The sequence below is a fragment of the Nycticebus coucang genome, chromosome 10, assembly GCF_027406575.1.
Source record: "Nycticebus coucang isolate mNycCou1 chromosome 10, mNycCou1.pri, whole genome shotgun sequence".
Taxonomy (NCBI): domain Eukaryota; kingdom Metazoa; phylum Chordata; class Mammalia; order Primates; family Lorisidae; genus Nycticebus; species Nycticebus coucang.
Genome location: NC_069789.1, coordinates 94,205,864 through 94,223,832, shown reverse-complemented (window position 1 = coordinate 94,223,832; position 17,969 = coordinate 94,205,864). Strand labels below are relative to the sequence as shown.

Below are 17,969 nucleotides of genomic sequence, written 5' to 3'. Positions count from 1 at the left end.
GGTGGAAGGGGGAAATCTTAGTTATTCTGTAGATGGTACTAGTTTGTATAATTGTACAGTTCGAATCATTCCATAATGCTTTAAAAAAAGCGGCCACCTTATCCATTTAAAAATAAAATCCCATTAAGTAATGTAAGGGGAGGGGGGCAAGGGGGGATGTTCAACTCTTTTGGTTTAAAGTGTTGCTACTTCCCAGGGATGGCACCGTTTCTTATACTGGGCATAGACGAAGTGTTGTTTAAATAACAGTTATTTTCCAATACTGTGTGTGTTGGGGCTGTGGGTGTGCAGATATGGTGTGAAGGGTTTGCACTGGGTGGCTGAAGTTAGGACAAGGAAAGATGTGCCCTCAGAGGACCAAATTAAGGCCCAATGAGTCTTTGCAATAGGATTTAAGATTTTCCTCTTGATTCTTTTTATAGCTGTTGTATGAAAATCAGAAGAGTGGTTTCGGGGGAGAGAACACCAGGCAGAGCAGGACCCACTCCAAAGCAGGCTTCTCTCTGCCTTCAGGAACACCTGCAGTTTGTAGAGAGCTCAGGGTAATCTTCAGTTCAAAGGGAGGACTCGCGCCCCCTCCTGGAGACAGTGGGGACCACAGGAGGACCAGTTGCTGCCTCTGGCTTCATCTTGCCAGGATGTTGCTTCTCCCTCTTCCTACAACTCATAAAAGAAATGGAGACACTTACCGAGGACCAAGAGGCGGGCACGTGACTTTAAGGTGCCAACCAGGTCTGCCAGCAGTGAGACAGTACACTCATAGGTGCCGTTGTCATCCATGGTCAGCTGGCTAATGGTGATGGAGGCATCTGACTGCTCAGCATTGGCTGAAATGTTGACACGGTTCTCATAAAGGCCACCATAAATGTACTGTTTGGTCATAAAATTCCAGGTGACCACCCTTTCCTGGAAGGAAGAAAAAAATGCCACATGGTCTTCACCCCAGAACCTGACATGGTGCTTCCTCCTGTCCTGAGTACCTTTATCCACCTTCCCTGAGACACCAACCCTCAGAACAAGCCACTCTAATATGTGCCACCCATTCATGGATTTCTTTTACTATTTTATATGTACATATAATTAAAAAAAAAATTTTTTTTGAGACAGAGTCTCACTTTGTCACCCTGGGTAGAGTCTGTGGCATCACAGCAACCTCAAACGGTTGGGCTCAAGCGATCCTCTTGTCTCAGCCTCCCAAGTAGCTGGGACTATAGGTGCCCACCACCACACCTGGCTAGTTTTTCTGTTTTTAGTGGAGACAGGGTCTTGCTCATTCTTGGGTTGGTCTCAAACTCCTGAGCCCAAGCAATCCTCCTGCCTCAACCTCCCAAAGTGCTAGGATTACAGGCATGAGCCACTGTACCTGACCTATCTTTAATTTTTTTTTAATGAAAATATTGAAAGACTTGTAGATTGAGGCAGGTAGGCAGGAGCACCTGTGAGTAAAAGGGGCCATCTCACATCCCAACACTTTACCTTTGGTAATCTCCGGCATCTCTTTTGTCCCTTCCATTTCAGCCCATTGTCTACTCTCCTTTGTTTGTTACCAATATTTACAGAGGACCTACTGTGTACCAGGCATCATGCCAGGCAGCCACCATTGGCTTCCAAGCCTCCTTTGTGTACTTGAGTCTTGCCTTTGGAATTTATTTATTAATTGATCTACTCTTCAGTGATAAATGATAAATGGTATTCTTTATCAAATAGTGTATAAGAGCAGCTAAAATCACAAATTTTCAAGCCAATTTGATTCCAATTGAATGAGTACTTCAGTTCAAATCCAATTCTGCCACTTGCTAGTTGTGTGACGTTGAGCAAAATGCTTGACCTCTCATGCACACAATGTGAGGGTGTTCAGCAAGCCCCTGGGTGAAGGGCTTAACTACAGCTTGAACTTGACCATGGGCGTGAGAACAATGTAACCTAAACATTTGTACCCTCATATTAATTTTTTTAATTATTTAAAAAAAATAAACAAAGCTAGAAGTGAAGACGAAGGAGGAGGAGGGAAAAGGAAAAAGAAAGAAGAAAATCAATAAAAATAGGAAAACTAGCCAGGTGTTGTGGCAGGTGCCTGTAGTCCCAGCTACTTGGGAGGCTGAGGCTAAAGAATCACTTGAGGCCAAGAGTTTGAGGTTGCTGTAACACCAGGGCACCTGTGACAGAGTAAGACTCTGCCTCTCCCTCCCCCCCCAAAAAAGACTGCCAAAGAGCCACGGCAGGAAAACTCCAAGATGGGAAAGTGGCTGCTGGTGTGACATGCTAAAGAGAGATGAGGTAAGATGACTGAATGAAGCCAATTGAATTAAGCAAAAAAGAAGCTGCTGGTGACTTCAGTGGGCAGAGCAGAGAGGAGACACACAGTGTCAGGTCTGCTGCCCATGCATGCACCGCCCTTGGCCCAGATCAGAACAAGGTCAGCATACAGCTTGGCTGACGGAGCACAGCCTCCTCGGCTGCACACCCTTGGGCCTATGATCTGCCGGCCATAGGCAGCAGGCCTGGCAGGGGCAGACAGCTCTCTCGGGAGGCCTGGCCGAGAAGCGGGCAGATGAGGAGCCATGGAGCAGTCTGTGGATGCTGGTGGCTCCCAGCTCAGCTCTTTTCTGACCCTGGCTGGCTCTGCCCGGGACTCCCCATCCCCCAAGTCTCTCCCATCAAAGACATCGATCAAGGCTTCCTTCCTAGCGTTCCCTCTGGCCACACCCCTTGCTAAAACCAGTCCCATAATCTGTGCCAGGGAACAGAGTTAATCAGAGTTAATCCCTTTCTCTGAACCTTTGCTTGCCCTTTTGGAAGTAAAGGATCCAGCAGTCAATAAAATCACTTTAGTATCTACCTTAGCACCCAGAAGAGTGTCAGGCATAGACTTTACATCTGGTTTGCTGAATACATGTGATGGTCAAAGAAGGTGTTTACCTAGGACTCTGGGAGCCCACAGGACAGGTGGCTGAGGCCCATCAGGGTTCCCTGGTTCATCAGGCCAAGATTCGTTTTCCTTCCCCGGTGGTCCTGCCTCTCTAGGGCTTCGATGTCCTAGGCTACCCATTCTTTTTTTGTCAGAGAAGAAGCTAAGTCTTTTTCTACTTTGAGTGGTTGGGGAACTAATGTTAACTTCTGCTAGTAGTGTTTGCATTTTAAAAAATCTTGGTTTTTGTTTTTTTGGAGATAAAGTCTTGCTCTGTTGCCCAGGCTAGAGCAGTAGCCCATTCATAGCTCATTGAAACCTGGAGCTCCAGAGCTCAAGCAATTTTCCCGCCTTAGCCTCCCAAGTAGCGGGGTCTATAGGCACAAGCCACCACGCCTGACTAAGGATATTTGTATTTATTGAAGCATTATTTATAGCAACAAAATACAATAAACAAACCAAATGTCCATTCATGGTACACATAGTACCTTCATAAAATGAAATGCTTCATGCAAATGTATAAAAACAAGATAGACCGGGTGGCGCCTGTGGCCCCATATACCAAGGGTGGCGGGTTCAAACCCAGCCCCGGCCAAACTGCAACCAAAAAATAGCCGGGCGTTGTGGCGGGCGCCTGTAGTCCCAGCTGCTCCGGAGGCTGAGGCAAGAGAATCGCGTAAGCCCAGGAGTTAGAGGTTGCTGTGAGCCGTGTGACGCCACGGCACTCTACCTGAGGGCAGTACAGTGAGACTCTGTCTCTACAAAAAAAAAACAAGATAGACCAAGATATATATACATATATATATATTTTTTTTTGAGGCATAGTCTCATTACGTCACCCTTGGTAAAATGCTATGGCGTCACTGCTCACAGTAACCTCAAACGCTTGGGTTTAAGTGATTCTCTTGCCTCAGTCTCCCAAGTAGCTGGGACTACAGACACCCGATACAATGCCCGGCTATTTTTTTGTTGTAGTTGTTATCGTTGTTTAGCAGGCCTGGGTGGAGTTTGAATCTGCCAGCCCCTGTTACATGGCTGGCACTCTAACCACTGAGCCACAGGCACTGAGCCCCAAGATATATTTTTACGAGAAAAAAAAGCCAGATGCAGAATAGTATGTATGTAGTATATGTCAATATATGTATTTATAAATATATATGCATGTGTACATAGACATATGATGCCTACGTTTGTATGTGCCTTGCCTGGGGTGTAGGAGGGTGTGGGGACAGAGGGACAGGGGTGTGGGAACTGGATGAAGGGACCAGGGTCAGGGATGAGAGTGAGCCTTCTCAGTGTACACTTTTTATGATGTTTTGGTTTTCAAACCATGGGATTATATTATCTATTTAAAAATAGAATTAGGAAATAAAACAAAACTCCACATTCTCCAAAAGAATCCAAACAGGGGAAAAGAAGCCACTCCAAACAGTGAAATTTGGCCTCAGAGTGAGGGCTGTGCTAATCAAAAGGAATGACTGAGTTGAATGGTACAACTTAAGTCATTTGAGACTGGGCAACAGAAAGATATTTTAGGGCAGGCGACTTTTCTAAAACAAAGGTGGCGCAATCTGACACTACCTATGTGCAACATCGCTACTGCCACCCCTCACACCCCGGCTCGGGAGCTAACCTCGATTCCATTCAACCTTTGCTGACTCTGTAGGGCTTGCATTCCCAGAGGTCATGGTTGGCTGATAATCATTCCTCTGATGCCCCAGACTTAAGCATGCTTACCGAATTACTCCAGAGAAGTTTATCCCATTGGATAAATCCACTCCGATCAGTGGTTGAAGTGTGGTAGGTGCATGGAAGGGTGACACTCTCTCCCCGGAAAGCCCGAATAATGTCCTGCGGGGTTTCCACAATGATGGCACCGACAGCCACCCAGACTGGAAAGGAAGTAGGAAATGGGAGGGAAAAATAAAGGACAGGGGCATACCCACCCAGTGCCCGTGGTACCTCTGAGCGAACACCCAGGGCCATCCTCGCCCTTACAGCCACAGCCAGACATGCAACAGCAGTGAGCTTGGCCCTGACACATCAAAGACAAATTCATGAACCCCAAAGCCAGAAGTTGCCTGGCTTTGAACTTCAGCCCCAGCTCTTACCAGCTGTGTGAACTTTTCTATGCCTGAGTTTTTGTCATCGGTGAAATAGAATCCTAATACTTACTTCCTAGAGTTGTGGGGGGAAGTAAAAGAGATATTACATGCAATTTTTTTCTTAGTACCTGGCACCTAGAAAACTCTCGACCATATTACCTGCTGTCCTTTTTTGTTGTGATGATGATTTATTCATTTACTTAACAAATATTTATGGACCATTAGCACAGGGTACCGGGGCTCACACCTGTAATTCTAGCATTCTGGGAGGCCAAGGTGGGTGGATTGCTTGAGTTCAGGTATTTGAGAGAAGCCTGAGCAAGAACAAGACCCTTTCTCTACTAAAAATAGAAAAAGTAGTTGGACATCAGGGTTGCCACCTATAGTCCCAGCTAAGCTACTTGTGGGAGGCTGAGGCAAGAAAATCACTTGAGCCCAAGAGTTTGAGATTGCTGTGAGCTAGAATGAAAAATAATTTTTTGAGACAGAGTCTCACTTTGTCGCCTCTGGTAGGGTGCCATCATAACTCACAGCAACCTCAGACTCTTGGGCTCAAGTGATTCTCTTGCCTCAGACTCCAGAGTAGCTGGGACTACAGGCACCTGCCACAATGTCCGGCTACTTTTAGAGGCGGGTCTCACTCTTGTTCAGGCTTGTCTGGAAGCTGTGAGCTCAGGCAATCCACCCATTTCAGCCTCTCAGAGTGCTAGGATTACAGGTGTGAACTACGGCAGATGAAAAAGAATTTTTTTTATTTATTTATTTATTATTTTTTTTTTTATTGTTGGGGATTCATTGAGGGTACAATAAGCCAGTTACACTGATTGCAATTGTTAGGTAAAGTCCCTCTTGCAATCATGTCTTGCCCCCATAAAATGTGACACACACTAAGGCCCCACCCTCCTCCCTCCATCCCTCTTTCTGCTTCCCCCCCCCATAACCTTAATTGTCATTAATTGTCCTCATATCAAGATTGAGTACATAGGATTCATGCTTCTCCATTTTTGTGATGCTTTACTAAGAATAATGTCTTCAAAAGAATTTTATAAATAATATTGAACCAAGGTAAAAAGAGAGTGGCTATTCTCAGGGGAGTTTATTTATATAAGTTTATCAGAAAAAGGGGAGAATAAAAGTGTGGCCACACCAGTATCTCCCAAACACATATTCTTACTGTGCAATGTTGACTCTCCTCCATAGGGCGGTAGGGTTTGCGTCTCTCTCCTTTGAGTCTGGTGGACTGCTGACTACCGTGTAAGTGATACTACATGGCTCTGAGACTAAGAGGCCATGCACTACACCTGGTTTTCTTAAGATGCTCACCTAGGAACCCATCAACACTCTGTGAGGAGGCATAGCAGCCGTATGGGAAAAGCAATGTGTAGGTGTTTGGGACACCAACTGAGGTCCTTAGGGACAGCCAACTTCAATCCTCAGGAGTGAACAAACCCAATTGCCAAGCCCCTCCAGCTGACGCCAAGGAGTACAGAGCTGAGCTACGCCTGCTGAACCCTGCCCAATCAGGAAGACTATGTGAGTAAAATAAATATTGCTATCATTTCAAGTGACTACGTTTTAAGATGGTTTGTTATATGAAACAGACGCTTGGCACACAGAGCCATGTGCCCACTGATGGTGAGAACTCTCTGAGTAGAGGCCCAGCAGTGGACAGGCAGCAAGGCAGGTGTAAGCTTGGTCCATGCACAAAGAACAGCAAAGAAGCCAATCCCTTGGCGGGGAAGGAGAGAGGAGAGGGGCAGAGAAGCAGGGGTCTCTGATTGCATCAAGCAATGTCGCCCTTATTCCAACTGTGTATTTTGCTCTGAATGAGGTGGACAGCCTAGGAAGGGATGTAAGCAAGGGTAATAAATTTGACATTTTTAAAGGTCATGATGGTGGATGTGAGGTGAGTAGACAGAAGAGGTGGGGAACAAAAGTGGAACCAGGAAAAACAGGCAAGTGTTGGGTTTTGAGAGTGTAGATGAGTGTGGATGGTGGCTTAGATGGTGGCAGAGGTGGCGTGAAGTGATCCAGATTGAGGTGTATCTAGGAAGTACAGCAACAGGGTTTGATTGCAGAGTGGATTTGGCACATTCAAGGTAAAGAGGGACCAGGAACAGATATGCAGATTTGGCCTGAGCAGCTGGAAGAATGGATTGTCATTTACTGAAATGATGAGGGCAGGGGGAGGAGCAGGTTTCAGGGGTAAGATCAGGGTTTGCTTGAACGGGGGCGCATGAAGCCTGAGACGCTGTTAGACATCCCAGGGCACCCGAGTGCCTGGTGATGGAGAAAATGAGGATGAATCAGCAAGGAGAAGAACAGGCCAGGGCGTTACGGGGAGAACCATGAACAAGTGTGTCCCAGAGGCCAAGCAGGAAGAGTGTTTCATGAAAGCAAAGGGGTCAACTGCTCACATGCTGCTGACCTGCTGGACTAGGGGGCTGAGGACTGAGATGATCCCTGAGTGTGGCAGCATGGAGGTGACCTTGACAGGAACAGGTGCAGTGCAGCAGTGGGGACGGAGACTGAATGGAGTGGGCTCAAGAGCAAACAGGACAAGATGAACTGGACAGGGGAGAGGGAAGATGGGCTGTGGTGGCTGAAAGAGGCAACAGAATCAAGGGAAGTTAGTGCCTTTTTTTTCTTTTAAAAAATATGTGTTTGGTGGCTTAAAAAATATTTTTGGCATGGTGTTTATTGATGATGAGAATGAACTAAGAAAGGATGGGAACAGAAACGATGTTCTATGTTCTTGTGGAGCAAATAGGGCTGGGAGTAGGGTTCTGGGGAGAGCATCCTCAGAAAGGCAGTGGGGCCATCCATCCATGGTAACAAGTTGTGGATAAAGACACAGGTGGTCAATAGCTTTGATGGTAGGAAGATGAGCGGTTTCCTCCTGAGGTTCCTATGAGAGGCTGCAGGATCAAGAAGGAAACTGTCCTGCTGAAAATTCCCCAGCTGGTGAGACTCCACTATCCATCACATCTCAATTGGGTTAACACACTTCTCTCTCAAAATGCAGATAACTCCAGGGGACACTAACAGCATGCAGGTGGTTCACACTTTAGCATATGGTACTTCATAAAGTGACAATCAGCTACCCTTACAAGTGACAATAAAGCTGCCCTTCCAGAGTAAGTGCTGGTGGCAGGGTCACGAGAGCTCCTGGGGCCACCTTGTAAAGTCTGAGAGTATGGGGATGGGGGAGAGGGACGGGAAGATGTCCAAAGCCAGCTTTCTCCCCTTTGATGTTCATATTTTCCTCACGGTGACACCAGTGCCTGGAGTACCTGAGAATCAGTTCAAATGCTTGCTCATACTGCTCCAGAAGGTGCCTCCAGAGTGGCCAAGTCTTATCAAATGACCCTCAACCGTAAAGCCTCTCAACCACTTTCATCTATCAGAAAACATTCTTTATCATTACCCACAGGTTACCTCTCAGCAGAAGGTTGTTTGCTTGAACAGGGCCCTCTGATACCATCTGCCCAGATCCCAGCTGTCACTCTCTACTCTGTTCAGAGAGCCCGGCTATGCCCGGTGGTAGTCATAGCAACTACTCACCTTCCTGGCCTTGCCTGGACCAGGACATTCCCTGGAGCTTTGTCCTCAGGGTGAACACTCTTCAGGCCTCTCGATGACCTGCATAATGTTTCCATCTTGTCTAACATCCTCCCCATAAACTACCCATTAAGGGACTGCTGCCCTGGCAGAACCTGGGTGGGCCCTGCACTGGTCTCCCACACTGTGGCACATTCTATATGATGGCAGTAACTCTCACTATCAAATCAAAGAGACCCAACCTGCTAAGTCCTTCCATAGCCAGAATCCATTTCCTACCTTTCTCCTTGAGCACATGACATCCTTCCTCCCTGTCAAAGAAACCCTTACATGACTTTATCAGTCTACCGACAGGTATTACTACATAACATGTGCCTGCCATATCCGACCAGCTCCTGCTCTTTTCTGGGAGATAAACTAGATGCCCACCAGTCATCTTATTACCCTGGCAGTTTAGGGAAACAGACTAGACTCACTCACACGCTTAAGTCCTCTTGACTGAACTCTTAAGTATGGTATTTGCTCACAGAAGAGAAACCCGTGTGACTTTTAGGTAGGAGAAGATTAGAGCTGGTGACTGCATGGAAACAACACCCACTTTGGCCAGCATCTCAACTCTCAGTTCTCAGGTGTCTCACACCCTTGCCAGAGGTGAGCCCTGCCAGATGCAGCAGGCCGGGTCGGCTGGATTCAGGAAGTCTCTGAATATCTTCTTCCCAGAAGGGCAATATGTTCCCATCGACCACTTCTGCCTCCTGTCCTTTTTCTCTCCCAGCTCTCTCTTTCTTCTAGTTTAGAAACACAATCTCTGGGAGTTTTATTCCTATATCTGTACCACCCTACACACACCATCCAACTTCTCACGGTAATTTAAGGACCCAGCATAGCATAGAGTTTAAATGCACGGGACCAGAAGCCAGAATGCCTTAGCTGGAATTCCAGTTCCTTTATTTACTGAATGAATAAACTTCAGCAGTTTATTTAAGACCCCTGTGACAGAATCCTCACTTGAAAAATGGGTTGAGTGAGGACTGAGGCACATGCTATGCCTCCTTTGTATAGAATGGTTTCTAACCCATAATCAGTACTTGGGAAATGACAGTTACTATCATAATGTTTTTCACATTGAATCACTTCTGCTTCCTCACCTCGCAGTCTGTTGTTGAAGTACATACACCCTTTACAGATGGCGACACCAGCCACCATCACCATGGGTAAGCTTCAAAACGAAATAATAATTGATAATGATTGTAACTAAAAACCAGAATCAGTTTTAGAGATTTTAACAGTGAATTAAAATCTATTTTACAGTAAAATATTTGTGAGGGAAGAAATATAAATCAGAGGATGAAAAGGAACTCATAAGAAAGAAAAAAAAACACCTTAAACAAATGTAGAGCACTGTTTAGATGTTACTTGTAAACCTGAGAAGGATCTCAGAAGGTTCACACTGTGCCCAGAGGCACACTTACGTTTTCCATAATCCTAGATGAGAAGTTAGCCCATGTTTAAGAACTTTTGTGCCAACAGCCATTTGGGAATCCTCCATAGCTAACCTAAATCCTCACTGCTGGGCGGCGCCTGTGGCTCAAGGAGTAGGGCTCAGGTCCCATATGCTGGAGGTGGTGGGTTCAAACCCAGCCCCGGCCAAAAAAAAATTTAAAAATTAAATAAATAAATAAATAAATAAATCCTCATTGCTGATTCGGTCAATTTCCTCTGTTCTGATATTGCTGGCAATGAGGACATCTGACTGGACTTTTTTTTTTTTTTTTTAAAGACAGGATCTTGCTCTGTTGCCTGGGCTAGAGTGCAGTGGCATCATCACAGCTCACTGCTACCTCGAATTCCTGAGCTCGTCATCCTCCTGCTTCAGCCTCCAGCGTAGCTGGGACTATAGGCACAATCATGCATGGTTAATTTTCCTATTTTTCTACTTTTTGTAGAGAGGGAGTATCATTATTGCTCAGCCTAGTCTCAAACTCCTGCTCTTAAGTGATCCTCCCACCTCCACTTAGACGGCTAGGACTATAGGAGTGAGCCACCATGCCCAGCCCCTGGCTGGACTTCCTAATACTTCCCCATTATACTAACTGAGAGGCTTCTGATGTTTGTCATCACCAGCTTTCTCACCTCCATCTGGAATAAAGCCAGTTCCTTTCACTTCTTTCGCTAGGCTTTGCGTTCATTAGCCTGCAGCCCTCATTCTCACTTCTATGGGATCGTTGCATCCCCGCTCAGGGGATGGGACAGAGCACCAGGTGGGACATTTAATCTGTGAGTAAAAAGCGGGGGAGTGGAGAGGTTCACTTCTAGAGCCTTCCAGCTACTCCCTTTTCTCCTTCCCAGTAAATGTTGGCATGAGATGTCACCGTTCCACCTGCCCAAAGCCCACCCTCCTCCCAGTATACAGGTCTCCCATCCTGTTGATTCCTTTGGCCTGTGCCCCCTCATGCTCCAGAAGTTTCCTTTCTTCCCTCCTCACTCTTACTCTTTCAAGACTCCCAAAGAGCATCCATCTGATAAGCTGACTTGCTGTAAGGTACTAGCTGATACCTAACAATGTACTGATGCGTGCACAGAGGTGTACACACCACACAGAGGGAAGCGCAAGTGCTTTTATCCACAAGGAAGGAATCACAAAACCTGCCAGCATTATACCAGTTTTCAAAAGAAGATGTTTGAGCTCATGCATTGCCCTGAAGAAAATCTAATCTCTCAAGCAGAGTTGATAACTCTGTCCTTTGTGTCACCAACTAGTACCTGCCTCCTAGAGCTCCTTTCTCATGAAATTTTATTACACAATATGGCAGAGAGGCCAAGAGCACAAATGCTGGAGCCACACTGTCCAGGATAGCATCCTCCTTATAACATTGCATGTCTGCGGGCAATGGAATTCACGTCCCTGAGCCTCGCTTTCCCCGACCACAGAGTAAGCATCGTCACATTATCCTGGTCATGAGAGGGTTAATGACTTAACATCCTTCCTCCTGGCAGAACACGACCTACAGTCTACACTGCCCTGTCTTTCTCCCCTGCTGTAGTTCTCTCCATCTTCATATCCCCAGGGCTCAGCAAGTGCCCAACACATACGAGGTCTCAGACAACGGCTCTTGGACAGCAGATGAATGAGTTATAGAGAATTTAAGCTTAAAGGATGGGTAGGGGTTATAATCAGAGAAACTTGGTGGAAGAACTTCTCCCATGTATTACTAGAAATTGATCAAAAATAAAATAAAGAACCAAAGGAGCCTTGGAGAGGGGAAGCAGAGTCTATAAGGTGCCCCAGATGGAAACAGGGGGTCATTTAACTTCAGTAAATGGGTCAGGTATGGAGGCCCAGCTTAAGGCCTTGACGATCACTTGTAAATAATTAAGATTTGTTAAGAAGAAAATAAACTGTCTCTTGAGAGCTAAACCGAAAGTAATATATCCAAGGAGGATAATGAAATGCTTGGTAGAACTGGCTGCGTGAGGCGCACACAGCACATTATGGGAGCCCTTGGGAAACTGGCAGTAATGTCTCCGCTTTGGAAAATCCATTTGCTCAGAGAAACCACATTCTTAGTTAGGGAGGAGATGCTGGAGGCCAGAAGGGACCCAGCCGGCCCCCGGCCTAGGAACCATGGTCTGCTGTGGAGAACTGCCAAGGAGGATGCTTTCACACGTGCAGGCCAGTTTTTCCTGCCTCCCTAGGCTGGATGGGCCCTGTAGGCTCTCAAACTGGCAACTGGGGCGGGAGAGATGGAGAGGCAGGATAGGGCAGTGGTTTAGGACTCAATAAATGTCTGTTGAACAGTTTGTTCAAAGCGGATCTTTAGGAATTTAGACCAAATAAATTAATTTCTCCTTAAGACCTAGTTTGCGGTAAGGCATTGGACAATTCTCAGAGGTATACCTCTGCCCCAGCCCTTACTGCTGGCTGGCTTTTCTGAACTGCTGCAGGTGGCCTGTGTCCCAGGCACATGTGATTCTCATGTAGCGCAGGTGCATCCCCAGATCCCCTCACCAGGTCTGAGTCTCTGGCCCCTCCTTTATGCTCCATCTCCCGGGTGTCTGCACACAGAGCCCCATGCTAGTAAGACCTTGTTGACGAGTGCTTGGTGGCATGATCTCTGCCCAGGAAGCAGTCAGAGGTCATTGTCAGCCAGCATCCTAATAGAGCCTAATTAAGTGTTAAAGAACAAATGTTAAGGAGAGGAAGGAAGAGGCTGAGTTAAAACCAGTAAAAGAGATTTTAATGGATAAGCTTGTTAAGGGAGTAGGACTTAACATTCCCACCCACCACCCACCCCATTCAATTTACTGTGTTGAATTGTGTATATAAGGGAATAAAGCAGGATGCAAAACTGTATACAGGATCCCAATACCCCATAATCAGAGAGAGAGAGCAAATTCTAGAAGAAATAGACCAAAACCCAGTAACAGTTATCTGTGGATTCTGGGATCACAAAGCAATTTGGGGTTTCTTTTTTGTTTTCCAAATGTTCTACAACAGACACACAGAACTTGGGTCACTCTAAAGCAGGAGGTGAGGAAGTAGAGACCGGGAGGGCCACCTATTTTGTTAGGCACTCGCCTGGCTCAAGAGGACAAGAAAACTGAAACCAGAGGGGCGCAAAGGTTCTAGAGCACGTTTCTCTGGTCCCCTCTGGGATTGAAGCCGGAGAGACTCGGGCCAGCTTGTGGGCTACAGAGAAAGGGCTCCCAGAAAGGAAGAGGCTGAAAGCGGAGGACAGCGGATGGCAGACCTCAGGCTGGGAGGGACAGGAGAGGAGGGGGCGAGCCGGGACACAGGTGCAGGACTAGCCTGCTCACCGCAAGTGTCACCTGCTCTCTGGGTACAGGTGAAGATAACTGGGGTGGGGACCGTGGTGGGGTTTTCTGTTCCTCTCTGGGTGAACCCCGAGCGTCTGCCTGTCGCCACGTTCTGCCCTTCCCTGGTGTTTATGGCAACCCTGACTCACCAGGGCAGAAAATGAGGAAAGAGCTCAAAGGTCACTGGATAGCAGAGAAGAAGAAAGCCCCTCAGGAAGGAGGCGGGTTCCAACTGTGACTGTTGGTGCCCTGGGCAGAAAAGGCATCTCCAAGGACAGGTGATCTGCAAGAGAGCCCGGCAGAGGACGCAGAGAGAAGATAGGGACGAAACCCAAGTGCTGCCACTATGGGGTAGTTCCAGGAGCAACTAAACTTCCCTTCCCTTGAGGCACCAGCTGAAGGTGGCGATACTGAAACCCTCAGCGCTGAGAAAAGGCCCTGGAGCTCCTGGAGAAATACAGGGGAGGGGGGCGGTCTGGGAGGAGGGCAGACATGTGAGTGCCTCTTCCTCGCACCTGCAGGATAAATCCATTTTCTTTGTTACTGCCTCTTATCCACTGAGCTCCAGAAGGGGAGACAAAACGAGCCTATTTTGAGAGAAGCCAGTGAGATGAGGAAGGCAGAGGTTGGGGGAGCGGGGAGGGCGAGCGGAGGGAGGGTATTTGGCGGGATCTCACCTATTGTACACAATGCAAGGGTATATTTCAAAACAACAAAGAGTATATTATAAATGTCTTACAAAAATAAGTGAGGTGATGGTTATGTTCATTAGTTTGATTTATATCAAACATTGTATATCAAATCATCATATTGCATCCCATAAATGCATATAGTTATGATTTAATAAAAATTAAGTAAAAAAAGAAAGCGGAGGTTGGAAGGAAGTAGCGACAGCTCCGATAAAGGAAAGCAGGAAAGGTGGGGTAGAAGGTGGTAAAGACTGTGGCCTTGGGGGTTCAGAAGGGTCCAAGACTGTCACTGTCATCCACCCAGCAAACGCCATCTGGGCACGAGTATCCCAGGCACTGTGCTGGGAGTACATGGCTGACAGAGACAGACACAGTTCCTGCTCTTGGTGGGGGTCGGTCAGTAATAAATAAATAATCATGGAAATGAATGTAAAATGGCCATGGTAATAAGTGTTACACATTTGAAGAGAGGATTTGGGGATACGGGGATGAGGAGAGGTTGTCCTGAGGAAGGGCCTTTTGAGCTGAGATTGGAGGTTGAGCAGGAGTGAACCATGAGAAAATGGGAGAAGAGGTAGGGTGGAGGAGGGAAGAGCAATGTGCAGAGGTTGGGGAAGATAGGGCATGTTCCAGAAACGTAAACAAGCCAATGTGTAAGAACGGGGCCTGGAGTGTGGTTGTAGGAGATGGGGGTGGGGGTGGGGGGATGGGAATGGTGGGGGAGGTGGGGAGGTGATTCCCCATGTGCTGTTAGCCTCCCACTGTCATTCCTAATAAAGTAAAGGCCAAGTAAAAACAGCACCCTTGTTCCATTAGGGTAGTTTAGGACAACTCTTGCTTTCTACTCTCTTTCAGCCAGATTGCCTGCCTGCCCCTGCCCCTCCACCCCCAATCTTCCTTCAGTCAACTTTGGAACCACCCCACAGCCACTGTAGGCAGGAATGTGGGCTGGGCCCAGGCCTCATAGGCCATGACAATGATATGAATCTTTATCCTAATAGTAATGGATATTGAAGGGCTTAAACAGAGGCAGTGATATGATCATGATTTTATTTTAAAAGATCATTCTAGGTCCAGACTGGAGGATAGATAAAAGAGGCAGGCAGGCTCACAGGACAAGTTAGGAGGCTACGAGAAGCAGCTTAGATCAGGGAGGTGGCAGAGAAAATAGAGAAAAATGAACAGATTCAAGAGATGTTGGAGATTGAAATCATCAGGCATAGTGATGACTGGGATTTGTAGGTAAAGAGAGAAAGAGATCAAATATAGTGTGACAGTTTTAAAATATGGTCCCAAAACTCTTTGAAACTCTTCTCATCAAAAGTTGGGGTTCATGTGCCCTCCCTTGAACTGAGTTCTATGATTGCTTGCCCAGCAACAGAATATGGTGGAAGTGATGATGGGTCAGTTTCTAGGCCTAGGAGACACCAGCAGCTTTAACTTCCTGTCTTTTCAACGTTTTCTCTTAGAATCCAGGTGCCATGCTGTGAGGAAGCTCAAACTTACCTGTGGAGAGGCACAGAGAGAAGAGCCAGAGTCAGCACCAACTTGCTAGCCAGCGAGTGCACCATCTCCGAAACGGGTCTTCCACCCCAGTAAAGTCACCCCAGCCAAAACTACACAGAGCAAAGACAAGCTGTCCCTGCTGAGCTTCATCCAAACTGAATATTTGCAAGCAAAATGAATGATTAGTATTGCTTTAAGTCACTGAATTTTGGGGTGATTTATTACATAGCAATAGATAAGGTAACAGATGACTGCTAGGTTACTGACTTTCATTCCTGGATGGAGGGATGGATGTTGTTTATTGAGAGAGATCATTGGGAAGGATCCAGGCTTGGGGACAAAGAATAAGAGTTTGTTTTTCAGCTTGTGAGTTTGTAGTGTTTTGAGATGTCTAAGTTGAGAAGTCATGTGGACCTTTGGACTTGCAGAACTATAGCTCAGAAGAAAGGTTGGCTTGAAGACAGAAATTTGTGAGTCATCTGTGAATGGGCAGCCAGTAAAGGTCTGGATGTGGATGTGGATTCAGAGTGACAGTAGAAGGAACTCTAGTACTGAGTGTGAGGTGCTCTGACACTTCATGGTAGGGCAGAGGAGGATGAGGCTGCAAAGGAGACATGAAAAGGCCAACGCCGGTGATGTAGGAGGAGAGGGGAAGCTGTATCATGGGAACCAGCGGGAATGGAGTGTTTCAGGTAGGAGGGAGAGTTGTGCAGGGTCAAACGCTGCCAGGAGAACACACCCATGTTGGGCCAGACACACTTTCCCCCTGGCCTCCTGGTGACCAGCATGGCAGTAAGCAGTGTTGCTGGGTTACCAAGAAGCCCTGGGATAGCACTCTGGAGGGCAAAGGTAAGACAAGGACCACACCTGTGCCCATGAACCAATTCTCCCCTGGGGCCTTGCTTCTCAAACTGTGGTCCCTGGACCAGAAGCATCATCATCTGGGGGGCTCCTTAGAAATGGAGAATTTCAGGCTTTGTTCTGAAACTACTGAGTCAGTCTTCCTTTTAATGAGAGCCCCAGATGAGTTGTATGTGCACTAAATGTGGGAATACATGCAGCTGGGCCCCCTGAGTTGAGGCACCAAACCAGGATTTGGACAGTAATGCAGGGAGGCAGCCAGATGATGCAAACTGAGTTGAAAGTCACATACAGAGTGTCAGAGGTAACTGTTCATTAAATCTACTTTTCCTGGCTTGGTGCTTGTAGCTCAGCAGCTAGAGCGCCAGCCACATACACTGGAGCTAGTGGGTTCGAACACAACCCGGACCTGCCAAACAACAAGAACTACAACAACAACAAAAAAAACAGCAGGGCGTTGTGGCAGACGCCTGTCATCCCAGCTACTTGGGATGCTGAGGCAAGAGCATTGCTTGAGCCCCAGAATTTGAAGTTGCTGTGAGCTGTGATGCCCCACAGCACTCTACCCAGGGTGAAGTAATGAGACTCTGTCTAAAAAAAAACAAAACTACTTTTCCTCAACCTTCCATTTGATACTCTAAACATAGGCTGCACATCACAGCCCCCTAGGGAACTTAAAAAATCAGAGAGAAACCCAGATCCTGTTCCTCCGCATTCTGATCCAGAAGGTAAGGGAAGCCTGGACATGTGTATTTTTTATTCCCCATGTGATTCTGATGGTAATCAGGGTTAATAGCCACTACCCTAAACTATCACGCCTCCTCTTTTGAACATGCGTCCATCTTAGACTGACCATTCATCTCTTTTCCCTTTGAGGCTGGGACTGAGACAGGACTTCAATGTTTTAATCTAAGGGGCATGGGCTCTTCCTGTGAGCACAGCCTTTGAACTGGTGCTCAGGTGCTAACAGGGGGTGCCTATGCCCCAGGCCTTGGGGATTAGAGTGGCACAAGGGCCCAGGACCACACAGTAGATGGAGGGCGAGCTGCCATCTTGCAGCTGCACTTGTGGGCTGCCACCACCCTGGCTCTGGCCCAAACACCACACTTTTGGGGTCCACATTCTCAGCATATGCACACATTTGAGGCTGAGCCTCTGAAACCACACAGGCTTGACCAAGCCACCACATAGAACTTAGACACATAACTGCCACTGTGAAAGGGCAGCCCCCAGGAAGCAACCCAAGCCTGTGTGACCCACAGGAACATGACACTTCAGGTGAGTACAGGGGAACCACATGGAGGAAAAATTCCGCTGGGGATTGTGGCCCTATCAAAAATGCGGGGAAGGATTCTAAAATGGCATGCATGATCAGCCTCCAAAAGCCAGCAACTTGGAAACTTAGTTCCGATTGAAAATATACCATGGATCAAACATCCATGGAGTGATTGAAACTTTTATTTATAAGGGAAGAAAAAATCTTTTTTCTATCTGGTATGGTATTTTGCAATGATGGAATCC

At 47.0% G+C, this 17,969-nt stretch overlaps 1 protein-coding gene across 1 annotated transcript in view; it reads right to left on the bottom strand.

The window, feature by feature from the left end:
* GPA33 (glycoprotein A33) overlaps positions 1-17,969 on the bottom strand; it is a 32,145-nt gene that overhangs the window by 10,892 nt on the left and 3,284 nt on the right. Inside the window, exons 2-3 of the mRNA XM_053606086.1 lie at positions 4,646-4,800; positions 690-906 (exon numbers count right to left, since the gene is read on the bottom strand). Of these exons, the coding sequence (XP_053462061.1) occupies positions 690-906; positions 4,646-4,800 (372 nt within the window). The remainder of the gene's footprint in view (positions 1-689; positions 907-4,645; positions 4,801-17,969) is intronic.